This window comes from Lissotriton helveticus, chromosome 6, assembly GCF_964261635.1.
Source record: "Lissotriton helveticus chromosome 6, aLisHel1.1, whole genome shotgun sequence".
NCBI lineage: Eukaryota > Metazoa > Chordata > Amphibia > Caudata > Salamandridae > Lissotriton > Lissotriton helveticus.
Window position 1 is genome coordinate 491,684,048 of NC_136067.1, and position 27,108 is coordinate 491,711,155.

General features: G+C 46.2%; 1 protein-coding gene across 1 annotated transcript in view; it reads right to left on the reverse strand.

The window, feature by feature from the left end:
- Positions 1-27,108, reverse strand: part of ELOVL5 (ELOVL fatty acid elongase 5) — a 517,949-nt gene that overhangs the window by 233,143 nt on the left and 257,698 nt on the right. Inside the window, exon 5 of the mRNA XM_078647945.1 lies at positions 24,293-24,464. Coding sequence (XP_078504071.1) covers positions 24,293-24,464 — 172 coding nt within the window. The remainder of the gene's footprint in view (positions 1-24,292; positions 24,465-27,108) is intronic.

Sequence of the window (27,108 nt, forward strand, 5' to 3'; positions counted from 1 at the left end):
GCCCAGGGAGATACCGTGCCAATCTCGCAGCCAAGATCCCCGTATAGATCTTGAGATCGACATTTAGAAGGGAGATTGGTCTATACGAGCTACACTGAGTCTTGTCCTTCCCCGGTTTAGGTATAACTGATACAGTCGCTTGCAGGAGATCTGGCGAGATCGCCCCGGGGGAGGCAAAGGAATTGAACAGCTTGGTCAGTATGGGCGCTAAGATCGTGCAGAACGTTCTGTAGAAAAGGGAGGTGTAGCCATCTGGGCCCGGTGCCTTCCCGTGTTTCAGCCTGGAAATCGCAGCAACAACCTCCTCAATCCGGATCTCACGTTCTAGGTGATCGGCCTGCGCCGGAGCCAGGGACTGGAGAGCCACCGAGTCCAGATACTCATCGGGCTCACCTATCATCGAGGCATCTGCAGTGTAAAGCTCAGAATAGAATTGGCAAAAACTCTCAGCTATCTCGATGTCTTCGGTGACTGCCTGCCCCCCCCGTCCCCGCAATTTCCTTTACTCGGCGACACTGGTGCGCAACTCTGAGCTTAGCTGCCAGTAATCGGCCACAGCGATCCCCTCCTGTGTAATAAGCGTGTTTGAGACGCAGTGCCGCATATTCAGCCCTGTCTAAATCTAAAGCTGAAAGGAGTTTCCTAGCCGCTTTCAGCTGCCTCCAAATCCTGGGGGCCCCAGTGCGGCGATGAACCAGCTCTAGTTCCCTGACCTTCTGCGTAATTTCCTCCCGCTTAGCCTTTCTCTCTTTGTTTTCAGCTGAAGAAATTGCTATGAAATTTCCCCTCAAAACCGCCTTGAGTGCTCCCCATTGGGTCGCCAACGTAGTATCGGGTTGGAGTTATGCAGTTGAAATTCCTGCACCGATTCGGTTATGCGCTGCACCACAGTCTTCTTGTGTAGGAGAGTGTCTCGCAGTCCCAGACCCCACGATGTACCGGGGTCGACGGAGGGAGGAAGGTCCCCGAGACCGGCGCGTGATCCGAAAGAGAGATGACCCCTATCTCGGAAGCAGTTGCCATGTCCCGAACCGGGCCTGAGACCAGCAGATAGTCCAACCGAGCATACGTCTTATGTGCGTGTGAATAATATGAGTAGTCCCTGTCCAAAGGATGAAACCCCCGCCAGAGGTCATGCAAATCCAAATCAGCTAATTGTGTCCTAACCGTGTTCGACAATGCCCCCGTCTGTGGGTAACGCTGCGCTGACCTATCCAAGGAGGAATCGAACACTAAGTTTAAATCCCCTCCCAGTATGATGTGTCTATCTGGTGACGCCGTGACATCCACCAATGCAGAGTGGAGGAATCGGTCCTGGTGTTCGTTCGGGCTATACACTGACCCTATTGTAAACTGAAGGGGGCCCAATTTAAACCTATAGACCAGCAGCCTCCCCTTCTGCTCCACCAGTTTGTGTATGACTTCCCCTCTAAAGGATTTAGACACTAGGATAGCAACTCCAGCCGTTTTTGTGGTGTTGGAGGAAAAGAACTGTGTGGGGAAGGAGCGGGACCGTAACCTATGGCAGTCCCCGGCCAGCAGGTGCGTTTCTTGAAGCAGACAAATGTCCGCCTGAGAACCTTCCAGTAAGGAGAGAATTGCTCTACGTTTCGTAGGATTGTTCAATCCTTTAATATTCAGGGTCACTACTTTCATTCCCGCCATACCAACTCAGAGGCACCTCGTATCAGCGGCCAGCCTGTAGCAATGAACACCAAACCATCGATCGAATGGGCCTGCGCACTCCAGCCATGCTGAGTGAGCAGAACAACAGCACCGGACAGAGCTGACCCCAACTCCCCCCACCCAGTTCCCCCGGACCCCAACTCCCAACTCCCCAACTCACCCACCCCCCGTGCCTCAACTCGAACCCCAAACTCACCCCATCCACCCCTCCCCCCCAACCCTCCCTTGATCCTCATTCCTGAATGTCCCAGTCCTGCCCTTACCGGACAAGTCTGTGGTAAATTACCTTCGTGGGCGACCTGCCACCAGCATCCCTCCTCCGCCCCCGCACCCCTTCCTATCCCCGAGCCTGCTCCGACAGTAATGCGTAGTCATACTCCCCCCGGAGCCATGTTATGCGGTCAGTGCCGCTTCCGTCCCGACCACTGCAGACCTGGAAACATTTCGAATAGCGTCCTCCATCTCTGCTCTAATGATGGGCGAGCCCGGCCTCCGTGGAGCGGTGGACGGCCTGCGTCTCGAAACTCTCCGCCAGCCACTGTTAGCAGGATCACCTCTCCTTGGCGTGGATGATTCCTCCTCTTCCGCAGTGATCCCCAGCACTTCGCATACATCCAGGAGAGACCGTAGTTGGTGTGATTCCCCATTCCATCGGAAGATGAGGCGAAAAGGGTGCCCCCATGAGTAGGGCGTGTCGTGCTGCCTCAGGAAGTCCGTCGCAATCTTAAACGCTCTCCGCTTCTGGAGAGTGGTCGCGGACAGGTCCTGATACAGCGCCACCGGATGACCCCTGAAGGTGATCGTCTGCTTCCTCCTTGCCTCGGTCATGATCCGCTCCTTCAGCGGGAAATCCGGAAGGAAAGCCAGAACGTCCGGGGGAGGCCCTGTCGCTCGTCGTTGCGGACCAACTCTGTGGGCTCTATCTATCCTAATGGGGAAGTCAGCTGACTCGCCCAGGATGTCACGGAACAGCCCCTGCAAGTAGTCCATTATGCCTGAGTTCTCTTCCGAGGACGGCACTCCCCGAACCCTTACGTTGTTTCGCCGGGATCTGTTCTCCAAGTCCTCATTATGCAGTTGTAGATCTATGTGCTGTTCTCTGAGGCGGAGCACCTCCTGCTGCAGGTGCGTGATTTCCTCGTCCTGCCTCTGCGTGGAGCTTTCGACCGTGGCCACCCTCTCCCCGAGTCCGTCCACTTCTCTACGTATTTCACGCACTTCGCCGGCCACGTCTTGCTTTAGCGCTTGAAAGTCTTCTCTCAGTGTCCCAAAAAGTGCTTCCAAAAAGGATCTGGTGACCGGGGGCTCTCCACTGTCCACCACGTGGGAGCCGCTTGCACCTCCCGGCGGTGTCGAATTCTTGTCCCCTTTTCCCTGGGGTTTATTAAGCATCTCTGGGAGTGTGCGATTACACCCCTTGCCACCCCTCTGACCGGCCATCTGTCCTGTGCCCCGACAGCACGTGCGCTATGCACCTCAATACTAGTCGATCCGACTCTCAATTCCAAACCCCGAGCGCCTGTATCCGACCCCGGGAGCATACCCGTCCGCTGATAGCCCCAGGCGCTCACAGCAACACAGATCCGGGCCTTCCAGCCGTCCGGACAGACAGCTAGTCGGGTGCCCCTCCGCACCAGCAGCCGCCTCCGCCTCTTCGCGCTCCGCAGGCGCCTCTCCGCCCCAGGTCAAGCAGCTCCCCACCACAGCCGGTGCGGGGTCACCGCTGTGGTCCAGGACCAACTCACCGCCTCCCCGAAGTCTACTGCGCCATCCGGTGAATCCCGCTGAGCCTCCGGTGTCCACGCACTCAAGGGGCGCCTTCCCTTGCACAGTCTCTGCCCCCAGGGGCCACTTCCCCTTACCGGTCAGGCGCCACAGGCCAGGCACCGCCGTGGCTTCCAAATGTCCCCGGTGTGGTGCGCTACAGGCTCTCGCTCCGTGCTGGGCCGAGCCCCTTGGAGCTCCGTGTCGCCCCATACCCCGCCAGCTCTCACCTCACCTCCTCTGCCGAAACCGGGGGGGGGGGGGGTGCGTCTAGGGCCCAGCTCTGTCTCTGCTCAGCCCCGGCTTTCGGGATCTGCACCGATCCAACCCCCGAGTGTCCTGTGCGGGGTGCCTGGGGTCAACCTCGCCGAGATTCGCCTCTCCGCCGGCGCTGGCTCGTCTGCTGTCCGGGCCTCCGCTCTTCTCCGGCCAGGCCGCAGCCGCGGCCTCGATTAGTTTCCGGTGCTGGTCCGGGGCTCACCGCGCCGCCCAAGCTCCGGCCAGCGCTCTTCGGTCCCAGGCAATCAGCTCCGCTGGGCAGCCGGTGTACCTCTGCGCATCGCGGGGCCTCCCTCCAGGAGCTCCCGGGCCTGCGCCACCTCCGGCAGGGCCTCAGATCCGGCCCGCCTCTCCACTGCTGCTCGGGGTAACCGGGGCCGGGCTCACCGCCTTAACTCTGCGGCCAGCGGGAGAACCGGGGCTCAATCGCAGCCGAGCAAAGGAGCTCTCCCAGCCGCGCCCGGTCTTCCAGGCTAGCTAGGGGGGAGAACAGCAATATATCAGGGCTCAGGGCCTAGCCGGGCGCGGGAGCTCGGGAGGAACACGTCCGTTCACTCCGCCATCTTGGCCACGCCCCCCACGGTCATATTTTGGACCAAATATGGTCAGTTAGCTGTACTATTCTTTCCCCCATTGTTCTCCCATGCACCTGGTCCGATCACTCTTTGATTTCTTTTTCCATTGAGCTTGGAGTGCAAGAGAAGCCCCCCTTACCCAAAAACGTTATGGCCCGTAATTGGAATCGGGTGGACCTTGATTCTCTCTGTGCCTCTCTTGCCTCCTCTCCCCCTGACCTATGCAATCTCTCCATTGACCACCAAGTAGACGCCGTGAATTCCTGGCTGTCCTCCTCCTGCGATCTGGTTGCCCCCTTTAGGAAAGTCAAGACCTGCCGCCCCCATGACGCCCAAAAATGGTTTACAGATGAGCTAAAAATTCTCAAACTGGACCTTAGGCGTTCTGAACGCCATTGTCGACGCAATTATTGCCCTGTCTTGCGAGCCAAATATAAGCTTCTTTTGGCTAGCTACAAGAAGGCCATTCTCCTAGCCAAAACCATTTACTTTTCGGAGAGAATCTCCTTGTCAGCTAATGAGCCCAAGGAGATTTTCTCGATAGTTTGCAATCTTGTTGCTTCTGACAGAGCCAACCCAAATCTCATCCCTTCCCAAGACCTCCGCCTGTCTTTGAACGACTTCTTTCTGGAGAAGATCGCCAAGATCAAATCCAACATCCCTTTGGTATCTCCTTCCCCCCCTTCCCCCGCCCCCCTCTCCTCTTTTCTCCTCTTGATCAGTTTCCCCTTATCTCTTTGGACTCTTTCTTGGCTCTTCTTCAGAGGGTGAAGTCCGGCTCCCCAGCTGACTGTGCGCCAGCTCGCATTCTGAAAGTGCTCTTTACCCATTGCCCCGACCCCCCTCTTTCCCTTCTCAATGCCTCAATTTCTTCTGGCCTAGTCCCAAAACTCTTCAAGTCCGCCATAGTTCGTCCCATTTTAAAAAAAACTGGTTCAGACCCTTCACTTTCCTATAACTTTAGACCCATTTCCCTTCTCCCTTACCATGGGAAGATCTTGGAGAGCTATATTACCTCCTGTCTCTCCTCATTCATCGAGCACAACCATCTCTTAGCCTCCCACCAAACGGGTTTCCGTCCGGCTCACTCCACCGAGTCAGTGGTCCTGTCCGTCCTAGACGAGCTAAAGAGCAAGGCAGACTCCAACCTGCCCCAAGCCTTGGTGCTCCTTGATTTGTCCGCTGCGTTTGACACGGTCGACCACTCCATCCTTCTCGACCGTGTCTGCGCAGCGGGCGTTCGGGGCACCGCCCTCTCTTGGCTCGCCTCCTTCCTTAAAGATCGGACTCAGGCGGTGCATCTCTCTTGCTATACCGCCCCCACCCGCTTGGTTCCCTGTGGGGTCCCCCAAGGTTCCTCCTTGTCCCCTCTCCTCTTCAACCTTTATATTCGCCCCCTTATTCTTTCCCTTCTTGATATGGGGGTCTCCGTGTATAATTATGCGGACGACCTCCAGCTAGTTTTTGATCTTTCTTCTCCCCTGCACTCCCTACCTAAATTCCACTCCACTCTAGTTTTCATCTCAGAGTGGATGAACCGGAATCAACTCAAGCTCAATCTGGACAAGACGGAGTTGGTTCTGACCGGCCCTGCCACCTCCCCTTGGTCGGCCGCCTTTTGGCCTCCCATTTTCGGCCCCCCGCCCGTACCAGCGGCCTCTGCAAAGACCTTGGGTATTAAAGTCAGCCGGGACCTCACTATGCATGCCCAGATCAGCTCGGTTGTTTCCTCCTGTTTCCTTTCTCTCCGGATTATCCGAAAAGTGTCCCGCTTTTTTTCCCCTGACGCCCTTAAACTCATTATTTTGGCAATGATTCTTTCCAGTCTTGATTACGGGAACAGCCTGTACGTGGGCATTCAGGCTTACAAACTTCGCCGCCTACAGGCTGTTCAGAATCAGGCCGCCCGCCTCATTCAGCACCTCCCAAGTCCTCCCACATCACTCCTGTTTTGAAATTCCTTCATTGGCTCCCTATCTCTCAGAGATCTCTCTTTAAGATGGGCTGCCTGGCCTTTATGGCTCAGGCTCGTATCGGCCCAGTTTTCATCAACTCTCTCATCACTCCCTACACTCCCAACCGCCCCCTTCGCTCCTCCAATCAATTTCTCTCCAGTGTACCGCGGTTCCGTAAATCCAAAACGGGAGGCACTAGATTTTCCGTATTAGGCCCCTCTTTTTGAAATAGCCTTCCTCTGTCGATCAGATCCATCTCCATCTACTCACAGTTCCGCAAGGCCCTTAAGACCCACTTGTTTTCTATTGCGTACTCCTGCTGAGCACTTTTGGCACACTCCATCCTCCTCAGCCCTCTTCCTTAGCGCCAGGAAGCCGTTTGGTCGCAGTGCGCTTTATCAAGAAACTTCTTCATTTCATTTCATTTCATTTCACTGCGTGGGCGATGCTTAATTTGTAAAAAAAAAACATACGTTCCAGGGCTCTAGTCAGCAGGCCACTTTCACTGCCCACTGCCGCTGTCAATTACAGTAACAGCGTAACTAATAAGTCACACTCCTAGAAAGTGTTACAATTCCAACCATTTCAAGACCCCAAAGTTAAAAGAATGGCTTTGGCATTATTGGCAGGTATTAGTCATTCTTTATGTATATTGAATTAATAAACAGATGTTGTTGTCCTTGTCTCTGATTTCTAAAAACAGCGCCACCATGTGGCGGACTGTCATAGGTACAAGTGATGTCAATTTAGTGCCCATGCTGAGCACCGGACACCACCAACTCAAATTAAGGACTGTGTGTGAGGTGTTTTACCATGTAGGGTGTGTGTTACACTTCAGTCATTACTTATGGCATCATACACACAGGTGTTTACTGTGCTCACTTTGATATTAGTCCGCGCTTGTGCTACTCTACTTAGTTTGCATAATGAACTTGTCAAGCCATATCAATAGAGATATCAACAGAGATACCCAACAATGAATGCTTCTCTTCTTTAATTTATTCTATAGATCGGAGGCTTTTAACCCCTTCGGCGCGCATGACGAGCTGAGCTTGTCATGAGTTGTGCCGCTCGCACGCTGATGACGAGCTCAGCTCGTCATGTAACGCGGCTTTTTGAAAAAAGCCGCGTAGGGCGAAAATCGCCGCAGCGCGCATGCGGATAATATCTTTTTCTTCATGAGAGTATCTCCATTAGGAGTAGGAGATACTAGTTTTCCCACAACCTGTAGGTGGGTCATAGAGTTGGGTCCCAATCTAGTGTTAATTAGGATACCAATAGGACCTAACGAAATGCCACAGATCATCTCGAATCTCTTTATGGCAGGAAACATGATGACTAGCTATTGATCCTAACTTTATTATGAGAATAGGAAGGAACATTATTTTCCTTCTAGCTTAACATTGTTTTTATACCGTAACAAGGACCATCACTATAATAAAATAGTGACATGGAGGCCCTTAATTAATTTTGGTATTTCACTCATTTCCACTCCAGTCTACACCACACTAGCACCCACACTACAAGCGTGCTATAGCGAACTAATCAAAAGAACTCTGGCAAAAAGCCCACCTAAGGGGCCCATTGAGAACTGCAGCGCCAGCCCAAGGAGGAGCTGCCTGATAATGAGGCAAGTTTGGTGGGAGGGCCCTTGCTCCTCAATGTAAATACTCCACTGACCGCATTTCCCTGGGGGTGTATTAAAGATCTTCTCTCTATTTCTCTGTGCCCTAACTCATCTAAGTACATAAGTAGTATCCCTAGTTCATGTTATATAACTGTATATCGTTTTATTCAAGTTTCCTTCTCCCTACCTTTTGTTAAGTCGTCCATTTCTTTTTCTCATTACGTAGCCTCAGATTCAGTTTTAAGTTAATCTCTGGGATCTGTGTTCACCTTTTTTGTTTAATTTTACCATGATGTAAGGTGGTATTCTTATTACATGAGTGGTCTACTTTACTAACATATACTTTGTGTAGAACACAGTGTCCTTGTTATCTTTTCCCATATTTTGTGTTTGTTAGACCTGGCATTCTTGGTGTGGTCTCCCCCCAAACGTTTGCATTACCCACCTTGCTTTTCTATATTTGTTACGGTTGGCATTAGGACTTTACCACCGCTAACCACTGTTAAAGTGCTTGAGTCCTCTCCCTAAAACCTGGGAAAATTGGCCTACACCTAACTTGCACATTTAATGCAATTTATTTACATTTTCTTGTTCTAACCACTTGGTGCCTGCTGCCTGTATCCTGGGTAACATGACGAGGTGTAGTTGGCCTTCATGTAGTCCTCCCAAACAGTGGGACAAAGCAGGAATAGTTTTTGGCAAGATCAGCCATCCTGCCAGGATGATTAAGAGTGGAGCACATACATACACACACACACACACACACACACACACACACGACACCAGCCCATTGTGACCCCAGACAACTTAGAGCCTGGATGGGGGAAGAACAGACATTTTCAGAACAAAGCCGGAGTTAGACTAGTCCATTGCAAATTCCACATGTATACATATTTTTCATTTTGGGTAGGTTTTGAGTTAAAGTAGTGCATTTGTATAGATTTTTATTGGATTATTTTTATTAATAATTTTAGATTGGAGGTAGGATACTATATATACTCCACGTGAAATTTGTTAATATATTATGAACATATACACATTTTTTTTTATATTTGATTTTGTAGATTACATTTCTTTTGTGTTTAATCTTTATTATTTACAAGAATTTACATTTTGGGGAAAATATTAAAATATTCAATTTGGTATATTATTATAGTGGCTGAATACATTTAAATGATTAGTACTTATATGTTAATGTGCTTCTTCATTATTTCATTATTCTAGTATATAAATAACATTTATAATGTATTTTTATTTAGTAGGCAATTTTGGTCTATAATTTATCGTAATGCATCGTTTAATAATAAAACTTTTAATAAGTCAGTGCCTATGTTACTTTTCCTGCCAGATTTATTTTTAAATACATTAATCTCATAAATAGTAATTTACTTTAATTTTAGATTACAGTAATGTTAATAACAAATAAATAAAAATGCTCCGCAATGTAATGTTGATATTTTGGATAACAATACTTTTGGACGGATTTTTGTATTTTACTTTGAGTATATAATATTGATATTTTTGTCTTCTGTGTTTTTACCACCATATTTTTGTACTTATGTATTTTTGTGCTCGATCTTTAATCACAGCCATTTTACAAAAGTGTGAACTGTGTGTAATGCATGTTTCCCTGGTAAAATTTACTGTTTTATTCAATTGGTAAAGGGGAATGCTAAGTTAAAATTGGACACTTGTTTGTCTTTTGCTCTTAGTCTGTGTTTGTTCATCTACGGGATAATCTTATTTCACTGTTAAGAACTGCTGCATTTGTGTGTGTGTATCAGACAGTGATTTGTGTGTGTTAAGGTGCATGTACAGATTCTGCGTTCACTGATGGCTGCTGCTGGATCCATGCCATAGTCAGTTAGTGTGGCCTACATGCAGATGTGCAAGCTGTTTATTTAAGATCACAAAGACTGTGTTGCTGATTAAGTTAGAAGGCACCCATTCTGTGGTATCCATACGCCCAACTAGTTGAATACAAAGGGTTTAGCAGTTATTAGATGCATATATTGCAAAGTAGGATCCCACTGATTGCCCTGCTGAAAAACTAAAAATTATAAAGGGGTGGCGGGTTTTTCAGACACCTGTACTGTTGAATACAAAGTGCAGGGGGGGTTCCAGACCCCCATGATGCGAGATAAATGAAGTCTAGGGGTTGCCAGACACCCATGTACAGGACAGAAGGCAAGATGTCCGTGCAGCAAGTTACAAAAGGTCTAGTGGTTTCCAGACACCCACTTTGCGTGATACAAGGTGCCCACAGACCGCCAGTTAACCATGTGCATAATACAAGGGACAGGTGTTTGAGAGCCAACAGACACGTTGCTAGGTGGTCCGAGTGTTTTGGGAAAATGCATTTTAAGTGGCTGTTCATTTGATGTTGCATTGTTGTTGGGTCTTGTGTGGAAGGTGTAATGTGTCCAGTGTCGACACTCCGTTTTGCAATGGTGTTGTGGCTTTGGTGGTAAAGGTAAACACGCTGTATTCTATTTTGTTATGACCACTGTGTGGAAAAGTAAATTTTGCCATGTTCTGTGTCCCTACGCCTCATCCATCATATGTTATGTGTGCATGACTAATATGCATATGTTATTCCCCATGTCCGATTAATGACGCAATTACAGTTGTGTCCACCTCTGGTATGTCATTTTCCAGTCCTCGTGAATACTACGAATATCAGGCCTATGTAAAGTAATGTTGCCACGTTTCCCAGTGTGCACGTTATTCCATTATAAAGTCCCCGTTTCCAGGCCTCAAAAGGGCCCGGACATCAGATTCAGCTCCTGTCTCCTGAAAGCCTCGCTGAGGAGCGATACAGCCCCCACCTGTATCCTCGACCCTTCACTTACTTCCTGCCTCGCAGTGCCCGGTGCAGCTTGGCTCTGCCTCTGAGTCTGCCAAAAGTATGTTATAGTTCCAGCTATCAGTTCAGTCCTCCTTCTCTGCATTCCTGAGCTACTGAACTGCATCAATAGTTTCCGTCATTGTCTAGCCTACTCGGCTCCACGTTAGAGAAATACTGTATTTAATGGTCATTTAGTATTCCTCATCACGCACTACATGTAGAATAATGCATGGTCCAGTCTTAGAGTCAAGTTAGCTTTTCCCCTCATGACTTCTAGTTTATATCAACATGTTCCCTAAACATCAGATACCAGATAGGGTTTAGGTACATGTCGCTCCGACCCTCCAGACTCTAGTCTCTGCTCCTAGCACAGAGTTCGTAGCCCCCAGCTTCTCCTAGTAACACGTCATTGCCAGTTTTCGCGCACCATTAGGTTAGAGGTCCCGGCTCCTTAGGTAGCCCCCTCCTATGTTTCCGCCCATTCATGACATATTCTGTTACGTTTGCACCACATGTCTATGTATACGCCCAGTTACACCTCTTTTTACTGTTATCTTTCGCGACTGCTACACGTCACGCCTTCTGCTCCGCCCACTGCTACGCCTACTGCAATGTAATGCTATGTGTTCGCGCTATGTATATATGCCTGTGTTTTGTTATTGAATGTTAGCGCGCTCATCCCAGACCTAGCCCCAGCAGCTGCTGGGCCTCTTTTCCCCTGCTGGGTCCCAGTTGTCCTGCTGGGCCCTGTCACCTCTGTTCCTATGCAGGTTGTCCTGATCCTGTCCTTATGCTGTAATAAACCTGCAGAAACTCCTACTACCTCGAATCTTGACTCTTATTTATTGAGCTATCTGTTATGCTATAAGTCTAGTCAAAAATAGGGTATTATTTATTTATTTACCACATAATGGCGCCCGAATAGGGACTTGCCCTTTCCCCACGCGTCGGTGAAGCCACGCCGACCCCCTGACCCTCTGCAGTCGTGACGGAACTCTTCTGCGCAGTGGCAGATATTTCTGCTCAAGTATCCCTCAGGCCCACGGAGGAGACGGAGGAGGCGGTCCAGCATCCGAACGAGACGGTGGAGGAACGCGGCGAGTCCCGACCAGAGCCCAAGCCGAGAGTCCAAGGTCCGAGGTATCCGGAGGCCCACCTGTAACTGAAGTCCGAAGTCCGAAGTTCGTCGTCCGTCGTCCAGTCCAGTCCCGAGGCCTTCCGTTCCGTGCTGCCCGGTGAGTACCATTGCTGGGGTAGTATCTAGACAGGACCAATCTAAATTGACTCCTGGTCCGTGGGTTGGTGGTGCCCAGACTCACAAACGAAGTGTTCACCTAGGTGGATACGGGTCTTGATGCGTCCCTTTATGGGACCGGTATGTTCCGTACTGTTACAGCAGTGCATCCAGTAACTCTAGTCTGTTCCGTTCTCGAGAAAATCTGTTCTATTTCTGTTCTCAGTATTCCAGGTAATATTCTGTTCGAACTGTTATTTATAATGTTCTTCATGTATTTTACTGTCGTGGTATGAGTGCGATGTGATTTCGTGTTTTCATTGTGTAGTGTATTGTGTCCAGATTACAGTTCAGTCATGCCGCTCTTTTCCAAGTTACGTCAGATAAAAACTAGAAAGGGTCTGTTAGAGGAAGCGGTTCCTGTTCCGCCTAGGGACAGTCCAGGTCACTTTATGTATCAGAAACATGGCATAAGCGCCATATTGTATTTAGATTTATGGGTAGAGTATACCAAACAGTTAGAAGAAAAGTATAGATGGCCCGTATCGGGTACATGGGATGCCGAATGTATCATGCGAGTAGAAGAAGCATTATGGAAAAAGAAAGCCAGACAGTCACAGAAAGATGCCATCGAGTTATGGCGTAAAGAAGCTCATAGAAGAACGGAAAAGGAAGTCAGAAAGTCGGAGTTAAGTAGAGAATCCCAGGAACGAGCCCATGAAAGAGAATTAATCGAGATAGGTGAACAAGTCAAAACCGAACAGTCAGACAGACAGAGGCATGCCCTCATTAAGGGTATGTATCCCCTTCTTGCCGAAGGTGTGCCAAAAGCGACCCCAGAGGCATCCAGTAATTTCCCGCCACCATTAGTTCCGACCAAGCTACGTCACAAACCGACCGCAGCTGATATTTTTATTTCGTCCTATCTGGACGACACAGTCCCCGAATATGCAAATCCTGTCCGCGCTCCGCCAGTCCCTGTAAACCAGGCACTTCCTGTTCCTCCAGACACCGGGGTGCCCTTAACAGCTCCCCCGGCCCAGTCTGCCATACAAGTACAATTACCGACCCTGCCAGGACGAAGAATGTCAGTCGACGATTCTAGTCTAGGGGCCGCAGGAGGAGGTCCTCCTCAAACCCCGCCGCCACACAAGCGTTTATCAGCACTCGAATTACATGCTCAAGCATCACAGCGTACTCCTAAAAGTAATAAGTCTGTCACAGAAATCAGGCAAGCCCTTAACGAATGTGTCTATGATCCAGTTCCAGGCGAATATACTATGGTTTTATATTCCTTACGTGTAAGGAGAGTGACCGAGTATCTAGTCACCTTACCGAATATGAAAGAAGATCTAGACAGAATATATCGTTTCATCCGTACAGGGGATGATCCAGAAAGTATTGGCGAGATTATGTCTCAAAGGAAAGCCGAGATCCAGCTCATGATATTAAAGTTCCTGATCAATTGTCTAATAAGAGAACAAGATTACCCGTCTAAAGATCCCGCCGAAATGAGAATCCTGACAAGGTGGAGTGATAATATAGCCGAGGGTAAGCACAAGACCGTCAGTGCCATGGAGAGTATGTACAAGAAAATTCGTAAAGAAATAATAAGGTTACACGAACAGCGTAAAGCAGCACAAGTAAGCGAGAAAGAAAGTATCTCTGATCCTGAAGAGGAAGACGAGAATCCCGCCAGAATAGCGTATGTAGGAAAATCCAGATTTCCAGATCGCCATTTACGCCTAGAACCCAAGTCTGTTTTTCATCATCCAGCACCAGAACAAGGTTCTCTAGAACAAGTATTTCAAGCTACCGATCACATTCTGAAATCACGAGTCGGTTACAGTGAATTAAGTACCATGCATGAACAAGAACTAGCCCGATCAGCAGTCCGATGGATTACTGATTCTACCACTTTTCCAGACGAAATAGTGGCACAAATGTTTCTGAAACTGCCCCCAGCCGAGCAACGACTGGTGGGTATGTATATGATCCAGCACCTCATTACTCTGTATGAGGGTCAACATTCTGATCCAGGCCCGTTACACGATATCCTGAACGAGTTACTCCAGTATAGATGGAGAGGTCTAGGTACCGATTTAATTAGTGTAATTCTAGAACAGCGTCACAAATATAGAACGTTCTTGAACCCGCATTTTGTTCATGTCTCACCCCCAGAAAGTAAGCCATTCTACATAGACAGACAGAATCCGTTACGAGAAGTCCACCCAGTCCAAGGGGCGGGTGGCGTAATGCAACGAGTGTTTGTATACACTCCAATTTCAAAGATGGAACTTCTTGAAATGAAGAAATTAATTCCCTGTCATGACAAAGATCCAGCAGGGTTCCATAGAGAATTAAAAGACATGCTCCGTATGGGAGAATACACTTACCCAGATATCATTAAAATGTTAAAGGTCCTGTTACCCGCAGGGGTGTATGAAAAGTTAAAGGAAAAAGAATGGGAGGTGGGAGAGAAAAAGATCGATTGGGCAGCTCTAGAAGCTGAAGACAAGGCACGAGTACCAGGTACCGGTCTTGGAGATAAATGTAAAGAATTACCAGAATTACTGATTCAAGTTTTACCCAGATTATTGACAACAAGGAAGGAAGACTGGGATGCAATCTCAGCCTGTAAACAGAAACAAGATGAAGATATTAGTGATTTTTATTCTAGATTTGAGAAATGTTTCAGTATCAACAGTGGTCTCAAGACAAGTAGTGAGTCATACCCTCACCTTTTTGTTACTAAATTAGTCGAGAATTCAAGTCCACAAATTAAAAATCGAGTTTTGAAAGTCGAAAGCACCTGGCAAGCAAATACTCCGTCCCAGATGCTCCAGATGCTCCAGTACCACCAGAATAGAATCAGGGAAGAGCAAGAACACGAGAGAAAACGTATGAAAGATACGAAAATGAAAGTGCTAGTTGCACAATCTATTCCTCAAGACAGTCAGAAGAGGGGTCCGAATCAAGCCAGTCATCCTGCAGCTCCCGTTAAAGGGAACTGCAATTATTGTAAACAGCCAGGTCATTTTATAAACGAGTGTGCAGTTCTGAAACACAACATAGCTACTGGTAAGACTAAAGAAAGACCACGTCCGCCGAGACAAGAACAAGTTTCACAGACTCCTCAGTCACAGAATGCACAACAGACAGTTACAGTACCGCAGCCTATTGCTGCAACACAGCACGTTACATCACAGATGTACCAGTATGCTCAGACAGAGTATCCAGAGTACCAGCCATATTCATGAAACAGCCTAGAGAGGGAGGTAGGCTTGCCTCTCATCGAGATACCTGTAGATCAAGAAGGTCCCTATGTTCACAGTCAAGTATTAGGGAAAGACAGAAAGTTTTTGATCGATACAGGGGCAAGTAGGACCACAATTAGTCACGCCGAAGTTCCAGGGGCTCCGCTCTCAGGCTCAAGAAATGTTTCCCTTGGATTTTCAGGAAAACCCATCGTTAACGAGATATCAAAGCCAGTCACTCTAGAAGTAGGTCCATTGTCCCGTACTACTGATCTGTTACTTACTAAGTCATGTCCAGAAAACCTATTAGGTATTAAGACACTGAAAGAATTAGGTGCAGTTATTTGCTGTTCCCCAGAGGGAATACGTCTGTTCCTACGTGACTTTAAGGGTCACTATGTATTACGAGATTTTGATTCAAGATTGTCTAATGTTCCACAGCATTTATGGGCGCAAGGTCCAACTGATGTAGGTTACATGCAAATCACACCCCATCGTGTGACTCTCAAACCAGGTGTAGTGTTACCCCGAATCAGACAGTACAGATTGCCACCTGAGGCTGTAGCAGCCTTATCCAAAATTATTGACGAGCTCATGGCTCAAGGAGTAGTTGTAGAAACTGACTCCAATGTATGCAATTCTCCGATCATTCCAGTCATGAAACGTACTGATCCGAATGCACCCCCAGTATATCGATTAGTGATTGATTTACGAGAGCTTAATAAATGTATTATTCCTCAGTACCCAGTTGTCCCAGACATTTCTTCCCTGTTAACAGCCATTGATTCCGAAGCCATGTTTTTCACTGTCATTGACCTCAAGAATGCATTTTTTAGTGTTCCGATTCATCCAGACAGCCAGTTTCTTTTCGGATTTTGTTTAAATGGAAGGAGCTATATGTTTACACGCGCTCCTCAAGGTTTCACAGAAAGCCTTAGTATTTACAGTCAAGCACTCAAGAGACAGCTAGACAATATTCACATGCCAACTGACACTGCCCTGCTCCAGTATGTCGATGATCTACTGATCACTGCCCGTTCTGAATGTGCCTGCGAGCGTGCATCACTTACAGTTTTGTATTTCCTTGCCGAGATGGGGCACAAAGTGTCACCTTCGAAGCTTCAATTCTGTGTCCAGCAAGTGGTATACTTAGGACACTTGCTGTCCAAGAGGGGTAGGCAGTTGACACCCGACCGTATCCAGTTAATAGCGAGTCTTCCCCAGCCCAGAACCCAGAAGGAGGTACGTGCCTTTATCGGCCTTACTTCTTATTGTAGACAATGGATTCCCCAGTATGCATTTCTAGCCAAGCCACTGATACAGTTAACGACACAGGAGGCAGCCGTATCGACTGTCCTCCCTTGGACATCTGAACATACACTTAGTTTCAACGAGTTAAAGAAAGCCCTATGTCAAGCTCCAGTTCTAGCTACACCGAACTACAGTAAGCCTTTTACACTTTTCGTTACTGAACGCGAAGGTACAGCATTATCTGTTCTTACACAAGATCAAGCAGGTCAATACAAGCCCTGTGCTTATTTTTCGAGCACACTAGATCCAGTCGCCCAGGCGTTGCCTGCGTGCCTCAAGTCAGTTGCAGCCACAGCACTAGCTATCAGACAAAGTGATTCCATAGTTTTAGGGCATTCCCTGACCGTACAAGTTCCACATTCAGTAGAAGTTCTTTTAAACCGAACACAAACTCAGCACTTGACAATTGCACGTTTAACAGGTTATGAATTGACACTGTTTCAGCCACACATAGAAATTAGACGCTGCAACGTTCTGAATCCTGCTACACTGTTACCATCAGTTAATTCAAATCCAGACCCACATGACTGTGTGGAAGTAGTTAACATTACGACAAAGCCAAGACAAGACCTGACAGACATTCCGTTACCAGATCCTGACCTGACACTTTATGTGGATGGTTCATGTATGAGAACTAGTACAGGAGAACTAGTCGCCGCGTATGCAGTGACTACTGACACTGAAGTTATCAAGACACACCGTATGGATACCCTGTCCGCTCAAGCAGCAGAGCTAGTCGCTCTGACACAAGCCTGTATACATGCCAAGAACCTGAAAGTTAATGTTTACACAGATTCACGTTACGCATTCGGAGTTGTACACGACTTCGGAGTGCTCTGGCAGGAGAGAGGTTTCATGACTTCTCATGGAACCAAGATTCAGCATGGTCTCCTTATTCAAGCCCTGTTAGATGCCATACATTTACCGACATCTATTGCTATCATGAAATGTAAAGCACATACGAAAGTTACAGACATTATTTCCCAAGGTAATGATCTAGCAGACCGCACAGCTAAGCTTACAGCACAGACTCCAGACATTCCAGTTAATCAGACACATACTCCAGATCCGATTACATGCATGACAGTTAAGGACCCTACACAAGATGTCATAGATATACAGTTACATGCTACCCCCGATGAAATCAAGAAATGGTCTGAACAAGGAGGGGTCCAGACAGATCAAGGATGGTTAACGAAGGGTAGAGCCACATGGTTTCTCCCCGATTCTATGGTTCAAGTCATTATCAATACCGCACATAGTCCAGCACATTTAGGAGAAAAAGCTATGTTAGACAGTATCCAGAACATTTGGTTTAACAAGCATTTACGAGCTGCAGCCAAGCAGAAAGTCCGTACCTGTATGATATGTTGTCAGTTTAATCCAGGTAAAAGTGTCCCGGTGGAACAAGGTGGTTTCCAGCCCCCTGACCACCCTTTTGAGGTCCTCCAGATGGATTATATTCAGATGGAGCGATGTCGAGGTTTCAAGTATGTCCTTGTAGTTGTATGCGCTTTGTCCAGGTGGACAGAAGCATATCCAGTCCCAGATTACACAGCCGCGACCACTGCCAAGCAGTTGGTTCGTGAATTTTTCCCTAGATATGGACTCCCTAGAGTCGTATATTCTGATAACGGCCAGCCATTTTCATCTGAACTCATGAAACACGTTTCCCTGTTGTTAGGGTACCAGTGGAAGTTTCATTGTGTACGCCATCCTGAAGCAGCCGGTCTCGTAGAGAGACATAATCAGACTCTGAAAATCCGTATTGCAAAAGTCTGTAAAGACAAAGGTGTGGACTGGTTAATAGCTCTGCCAGTCGCTTTGTTTTATATGCGCATGGTCGCACATTCCAGATCAGGTCTGTCCCCGTATGAGGTCGTATTCGGCCGCCCCCCTAACATGTGGGGTACTCCTAGACCCCGAAGTATTACCGATGTTTCATGTAATATGCTGACAGATTACCTAGCTTCCTTGATGTCTGCCCTCAACTCATGTCGTTCACAGGTTGCTGCCGCCTTTCACGACAATACCGAGGTGGCACCGCACGAGATCGTTCCAGGCTCCCTTGTGATGGTCCGGAATTTCGACAGATCAAGTCCGCTGGAACCACGTTGGAAGGAGCCACGTCAGGTCCTCTTGACCACCCGAACTGCCGTCAAGTTGGAAGGCAGGAAGGGGTGGGTCCACCTTTCTCATGTAAAACTTTTCAATGGATTGAAATCAGTCTCCAAAAACATTTCCAAGGATTTCCAGGATTCGAAAGATTGCCAGAACATTGTTTTAAAGGACTGTCCCGCACAAGACATTATTACAACCCCTCCCTTGTTAGAGAAAACTCCGCAACAGGAGTATAAGCTCAAATTAAGGTCTAGTAAAATAAGTCAGTCAGTTTGATTGTATAAGTCCTCCCCTAGGTGAAACGGTTAGATTGTTTCTGACATGTATAAAATAGACCCCCATAGTGAGAGAGTCAGTCGAAGTTCACTTCAATGTATCGTTTTTCTAAGTTTCATATTGTTTCTCAGCATAATGATTTCCTGCACCAGCTATGCGTTCTATCTGTATTTACCAGTTCCTCATGTAAATATGTCTGCTAATGCTACAGTAGAGCACACGTTTAGTGATCTGCCTCCTCACGAATATTCTTACCGCCTCGCTATGCGCAACAACACATTTATCCGTATGTTACATTATTCACACCAGACCAGCAATGCCACTAATTGTTGGGTGTGTGGTCGACTCCCCCCTTTCCAGACACCGAAGGGAGTTCTGCCACTCTTTCCTTATCCATTCTCACACAATGGTTCGTGTGGAGCATGGTCCACGTTAACGTCATCCTCAACAGATATGTCTTTTCTTAACAGTACATGTTTTCCAGACAAGCAAGGTCTTCCCCACAGAACAGGTTTAGATCTAGAAAATGAAGTGTATAATTTAGGTAATTATTCGTCGAATTTCATGGTCCTGAATGTTCAGTCTGATACTACTCCAGACTTACCTGCTATTTCAGTACTACCTGTCAAAGGCGAATTATGTGTCCGTAATTATGGTTCTGTACACGTAGGACATAGTGAATGTACTACTGTTATCAAGTATAGTGACAGTGGGAAATCTGTTTTCAAAGCTTCACGTCATTCTTATTTTATTTGTGGTCAAACTGCATATGTCCGTCTGCCCCTCGATTGGGAGGGAACCTGTTACATTGCCTTCCTACTGCCACCTGTTTTCCTAGCCCCATCTGATTATCACAGAAACACACATCTAGTACACATTAGACATAGAAGGGAGTCCCCAATTGTCGATTATACTGAAACTACTCTAGAACAGTATACAGATTTCAATAAAGGTTTCTTCTTTTTTGTAGGACCTGTCCAGAATAGTAAACTGATCCGTAGGTTAACAAGAACCCTTGAAGCTGTAGTAAACGAGACTGCCTCTGCTCTAGGTAACTTAACCGAAGAACAATCTGCTATGAGATTTGTTGTTTTGCAAAATCGTCTCGTCCTTGACGTCATACTGGCCGATAGGGGCGGGGCCTGTAGAGTCATCGGATCTAGTTGCTGCATTTTCATTCCAAATAACGCGCCGTCTGTTTATTCAGCTATAACCAGACTCCATAAAATTGCCCATCTGTTACATCAAGATCCAGGCACCTGGACATGGTCCGGTTGGTTCTGGAATATAATTTCCGCCTGGGGATGGAAAGTCCTGTCCTTTCTAGGTATAGCAGTAGCGATCATATTTAGCTGCTGCCTCTGTATACAATGTGGCCCTGCGATTTGCAGTATGTGTGCTACCTCTTGTATTCCTAGTCCCAAGCCCCGTTCTAAATCCCGTTCCAGGATAATTCGAGACGAGCAAATGGTACTGTATGAAATGATAGATGGTATCATGAAAATTGATGTTTCCTGATGGAAACGTAGTGACAAGGAGGGAATGTGGAAAAGTAAATTTTGCCATGTTCTGTGTCCCTACGCCTCATCCATCATATGTTATGTGTGCATGACTAATATGCATATGTTATTCCCCATGTCCGATTAATGACGCAATTACAGTTGTGTCCACCTCTGGTATGTCATTTTCCAGTCCTCGTGAATACTACGAATATCAGGCCTATGTAAAGTAATGTTGCCACGTTTCCCAGTGTGCACGTTATTCCATTATAAAGTCCCCGTTTCCAGGCCTCAAAAGGGCCCGGACATCAGATTCAGCTCCTGTCTCCTGAAAGCCTCGCTGAGGAGCGATACAGCCCCCACCTGTATCCTCGACCCTTCACTTACTTCCTGCCTCGCAGTGCCCGGTGCAGCTTGGCTCTGCCTCTGAGTCTGCCAAAAGTATGTTATAGTTCCAGCTATCAGTTCAGTCCTCCTTCTCTGCATTCCTGAGCTACTGAACTGCATCAATAGTTTCCGTCATTGTCTAGCCTACTCGGCTCCACGTTAGAGAAATACTGTATTTAATGGTCATTTAGTATTCCTCATCACGCACTACATGTAGAATAATGCATGGTCCAGTCTTAGAGTCAAGTTAGCTTTTCCCCTCATGACTTCTAGTTTATATCAACATGTTCCCTAAACATCAGATACCAGATAGGGTTTAGGTACATGTCGCTCCGACCCTCCAGACTCTAGTCTCTGCTCCTAGCACAGAGTTCGTAGCCCCCAGCTTCTCCTAGTAACACGTCATTGCCAGTTTTCGCGCACCATTAGGTTAGAGGTCCCGGCTCCTTAGGTAGCCCCCTCCTATGTTTCCGCCCATTCATGACATATTCTGTTACGTTTGCACCACATGTCTATGTATACGCCCAGTTACACCTCTTTTTACTGTTATCTTTCGCGACTGCTACACGTCACGCCTTCTGCTCCGCCCACTGCTACGCCTACTGCAATGTAATGCTATGTGTTCGCGCTATGTATATATGCCTGTGTTTTGTTATTGAATGTTAGCGCGCTCATCCCAGACCTAGCCCCAGCAGCTGCTGGGCCTCTTTTCCCCTGCTGGGTCCCAGTTGTCCTGCTGGGCCCTGTCACCTCTGTTCCTATGCAGGTTGTCCTGATCCTGTCCTTATGCTGTAATAAACCTGCAGAAACTCCTACTACCTCGAATCTTGACTCTTATTTATTGAGCTATCTGTTATGCTATAAGTCTAGTCAAAAATAGGGTATTATTTATTTATTTACCACAACTGCATATGGATGTACGAGAGCTGACTGAATGTCTGTGGGGTCCTTTGTTCTGATATGATATTTGAGTGATCAATGTCATTTGATTTCAGTGTTCCATGACCCTCTGCTCTCAGCTAGACAGCCGGAGTAGCTCCTCTTTTGTACTATCATCACTGCTCCAGTTGGCTTGCTGTCCTGCCTATGTTCACCCTGAAGTAACTTGTAACAATGAAGCCATGACGGTGGAACCTAAACAGCTTTCATTGTATCTAGGAAGTGCAGACGTCGCTGATGTTACTCTGGCATCCCAAATGTTTCTCTCTGTTGCTAGTCACAAATGCTTTTACTTAATCTCTCGGTTTTACATCATTAGCCTAATTTGATGTTCTATTTGTTAGTATTCGTCAATAGACAGACCAGTGGTGCACATTAGACACCTAGAGAAGGTCATAGAGATGGTGATTCTCTCCCAGATCAAAGCATTCTTTTTTTGGGCCAAGATATTTTTCTTTGAAACATTTTTACATGTGGTCCTTTAGCTTAATTCCCACTTACAGCTTGATAAATCAACGTTATAGATACACACGTTTGGCTAAGTCCCCTGTTCGGTCCGACCTTTTAATACAAATGTTCCTCTTAAAACCTTTCCTATGTGTGACCTTCCCTGCCCTATCAACTTCTTCTTGAAGTGCCAGTTGGGTTCACTGACTGGTGGCGAATGCTTCAGGAAACTTGTACATGAAGCGGTCTGATATATCTGGTTGTTCTTATGAGTGTTAGTCAAACAAATGAATAGTTCCTAGCCTGGATGTGCATGACACCCCACGCTTTGTGTTTAAGTAGTTCAAAGCTAGAGACCAGAGCTTTATAAATGAACTTTGATTATTTGGTGAGACATCTTTTAGAAGTTGCCATACAATCCCGAATTGTCTGCTGGGGGTTCAATTTACAGCTTCCACATTCTCGCCAGCAGCATTTTAGCTGTCAATAGAAGTGGGGACATCAGTTTCCAAAGCCTCCAAGTTGTTTGGGCATAGACCTGATATTAATATGCGGCTGGTGGTGTGGAAACCCCCACCATCAACTGGAATGCCCTCTTCGTGTGTGTGTGTGTGTGTGTGTGTGTGTTTCGATTTATATAGCGCACTAATCATGAAAAATGAGATCCACAAACAGGTATGGGTGTTCATGATTTGCCACCAGAAAGATGTCTCCGAAGGACTTTTTCAGCAGGTTTTTAAGGTCGTCAAGGAGGAAACAATTTAAAGTTTACAGCAAATTGCTACCAAACTCTAAAAATTGGGGTTCCTTTGGCCCCGCTAAATCGCCTTGGTGAGCAAATCCGCAAATGCTGCGCATCGGTTGACCTGAATCCTCTTTCAGAACTGTGAAATTTCTAGTTTGTATTTGACAGTCCCAAAAAGTATTTGCTGTTCCAATAGGATGTGATTATCTAGGGAGTTTGAGGTTCTTTCTCCATCTTCTTCCTGAAATGCAACATGTTGTAGGGAACCCTTGAATACCTCATTCATCAGCCCTGATAGCTCCTCCATACCTTTTGTTGAACTATACATCTGTGTCACATAACAAAGGTTACACTGCTTGGTCCTCACTGGCCTGGAACAAAAGTCCCATGGCTTATTATGAAAGATTTACGAAAATACATGGAAAAGTCGACTTGTGTGCTGGAAAAAAGCAACACAGAAAAAACAAAGCTTTCAAGTGATTTCAAAATGTGGCCGCTTTAGGCACAATACACTGTGATACGCATTGGAACCTGCATGGCTAAGGATGCAATAACTTGGTCATTTGTGCGCTGAACATTTCTGAAAATAGACAACCAATCAGTAAGATGAAATCAAAATTCAAGGTGTTTCCAGGCATCAAAGATTATCCATGCATCCTTGAGTTGCCACACTTCTTTAAGGTCCGTCTGAAGGTACTGGACTCCTTTTCGTAGGGCAGTTACACTCATCTTGTGATAATAGGTTTATTTCTTAAAATAAAACTGGTTTCATCGGTCCTCAATTATGCTAGAGTAGAGGCACTACCTCCAACCATACATGAAGTTGGCATGGCACGCTGTTTCTGACAGTCAAGTCATACCGCCACCTATAAACTAGCTATAACCAAAGCAACACTTCTGCTATCTTCCTTCCTGGCTGACAACGTTTGAATCAGGCAAAAAGGTACTCTCACCTCACTTAGGCTTTACAGGTGCCCAGTGATCGATGGGTATGGTCAATGTCGGATTTTATCATGTGTTTGATAGGATACCTAGATTTGCCCGCCTCTTAATTAACAGAAATTGCAATGGATAGCAAGATGTTTTTATTGTTTCCTGAAAAATTGATTTTATACCCCAGTGGGAGCAATGCTATTTGTGTTTTAAAGTTGTGATGATAGTGATAATAATAAATGTGCCTTGATGTTAAACATGCACGGTAAACATGTATGCCTCCTCATTTCAGATCATAAGCTAACAACAAGTAAATACTTTTCCAGGAAAAGATAACTGTCAGCTTATACAACTGTATAATAAAACAACATCAGTAATCATATGCTGTACGAGTCTCTCTGGTACTTACAGTGACCACAAGGCACCCAATTCATAACAAACCACCAGATGTTCAGCATGGATGCATGGTGGTAGACATGGAGAATTGTGATCTGGTGGTTGTTTTTGCGCAGTATGAAGAAGAACGTATCCATGAATTCGATGAGCTTGGAGAAGTAGTACCACCACAAAACACGAGTGATCTAAGCAGGAGAAAATGTATAGCGGAAGATGAATAACAGTACAGGGAATGGTTACTATGAAGTACAATCAACCACTTATACAATAATATTTGTAGCCTGAGCACATTGAAAACATACAGGTGAGGCGAGGAAATCTGTCACCTCCTTTTCAAAATAACATGTTCTCATTTATAAATGTCGCTTAGTTAAATGGAGTCAATCTACTGTAGGCTCCATATGGAAGTATGTCCACATTTTAGATGGTCTTTGTATCAAACTAAAGCACAAATGTGGAAATAAATATTCAGATTTGATTGCAAAAAGGAACCATTAAGATTATTTATGTCCAAAGCAGGTGACATTAAAGACATCAATCAGTCAGTGAATGATGACAAAAACTCCTCCACTCTGTGCATACCTGTGCACACTACTCTTATTAGCTGGATAAATGAACATAGAAGAAGGTGTCTAAAACAGCATGTATAAGTGACAGGCCTATCCTTCTCCCCAGCTCACCCCACCACACCTTACAGAAGCAGCCACCTAAATTCTGGTTGTTGGGGTTGCCAATGTTTCGGTGCAGAAGACCTGACACTCAATTTGGTGATAACACAACACAGAAAATTGATAGATGAGCCAGCATTTATTTTGACAGTCAATTATGACGCTTACAGAGATGTCACATTAGGATAGGCAGTTCATCCAGCCCCACCTGCATGTTCAGGGGGGCGTTGTAATTGATCGGTAGGAGGTTCTATCCAAAAGAATAGGGGCCAGGCAAACTCATCCTTTGTATTATCAATGTGATACCATGAAGGTATGGTACAGAACAATCAAAACAAATGTATGTCCCACTTACAAAAGCGCATATAAAGAATGTTTTCCTGTTCACAATCAACTGACTACTTTATTCAGGTTAGGGAAATATATGGCTAACCCAGAGGGGTGCACTACTGTCATGCATGTAATACTATATTGTGCTGAAAATCACTGGACCCTAAAACATTTTCAGACAAGAGTCACATCTCATTCTTTTGGCTCTAGTTATTATCGTTGGTAAAGGCAAGAACGTTTCAAAACCATCAAGCCTGCCTTAAAAGATAGAGAAACCAATGGTTCCCGGGTGATATATTGTAATATAGCCGTATTAGAAGCATGTCAAATTGTTTTAAAATGTGCTTGAACACACTCTCCCAGACAAAAGGTAGCAGGGAGCTCATGTACTTGATGCAAGCAGAGGGTAGCTCCCTAGAAATGTAGTATATGAGTCAGGAGAATCATAATGCGAGTGCCAGAACAAAAAGAAAAAAAAACAAACAACAGAATTGTACCGATGAAAAGGTTGCAGCTTTAAAAACTCTCACTGCTGTAATCGGATGTGAGAAATGCATTTTTATGAAGAGGTCTATGCACACTATAATTCACTTTCAAATAGTATCTATCTAAATTCGATTTGTTCAAGCGTAAGTTGAAGAATATGTCCATAACATTTTTAAAAGTTATATATTTATAGGCCGGCAATATTCTCACGAGTAACACAAATATTGGTACACAATGGAGCACTTCAAAGGTGTGCATCCATTGAGAACAGAACAAAAGTTACGTTGGGAAGGTATAGGATTCCTAAACCCATCTTTGTAAACACAAAAAGAAAAGAGGTGCAGCAGAACATCCAGGTGTATGCTCTAGAGCCTACGGCGCCAAAAGCTTTAAAGAACTTGGTTATTTAGCTTTTAGAATGGAATTTGATCTTGTCTTTGCTGAGAGGAGAACACCGATGATGGAAATATACTGACAGACCAGTGAGATATTGTTCATCTGAAGTGTTTTCTCGGTCAAGGACATACCTGATTGACTCCTGTAAGACAACATTATGTTACTTTATTTGGGGTTTCCAAAGAGTGATTGGGCTTCATAACCGCTTTAAATTATGCCCTGATGTTTTCTGGAAGGACAAGATAATTATTTAGAAGAAAAAGATTAGTCGACTGTATTCCACACACAAGGGACATTTTACCAAGGACTAGGCGTGTGTACACTTTGCACATTGTTGTATCCACAGGTTATGTTCTTAATACACACACTTTGGTCAGAAGTGTAGCTATTCCCATCTGCTGTTTGGTAGGACACTTTGAGATACAGCTATTATTAAGGGGCACAGCTTCCCGAAGCCAACGTGTCTCTATATTCCCGTTACGACTTTCAGGCCGTTCCTAATATAAACATTCTGGTTTTGCCACTGCTTCTCCTTTAAGAGGTACAAGTAAAAAGCTGTATTGCGTTTTGTGCAACCTAAATGCTAAAAGGCCTACTCCCAAAGACATTCTCTAGTACTTAAAGTAGTTCTCATAATATTATTATTATTATTATTATTATTGTTAAGCGTTCTTATATAGCGCTCGATTACCCGTAGGCATCTCGGCGCTTGCCTTGGGAACCCGTCCTGGTTTTTCCCTGTGAGATACCCGTACTGGGCATCCCCAAGGTGAAAGCCAGGCATCCCGCCGCGGGGGGCCGTAGTGGAGATTAAGCAAGCTAATGCCCAGAGCTGCAGAGTGTGAACCTGTGACTCGAGTAGGCACCGAAACGAGAATTATCGAGTCCGTGGATATTTGGGCTCAAGACCCTGCCGCGTCGGGAATTGAACCCTGGTCCCAGGTCTGAC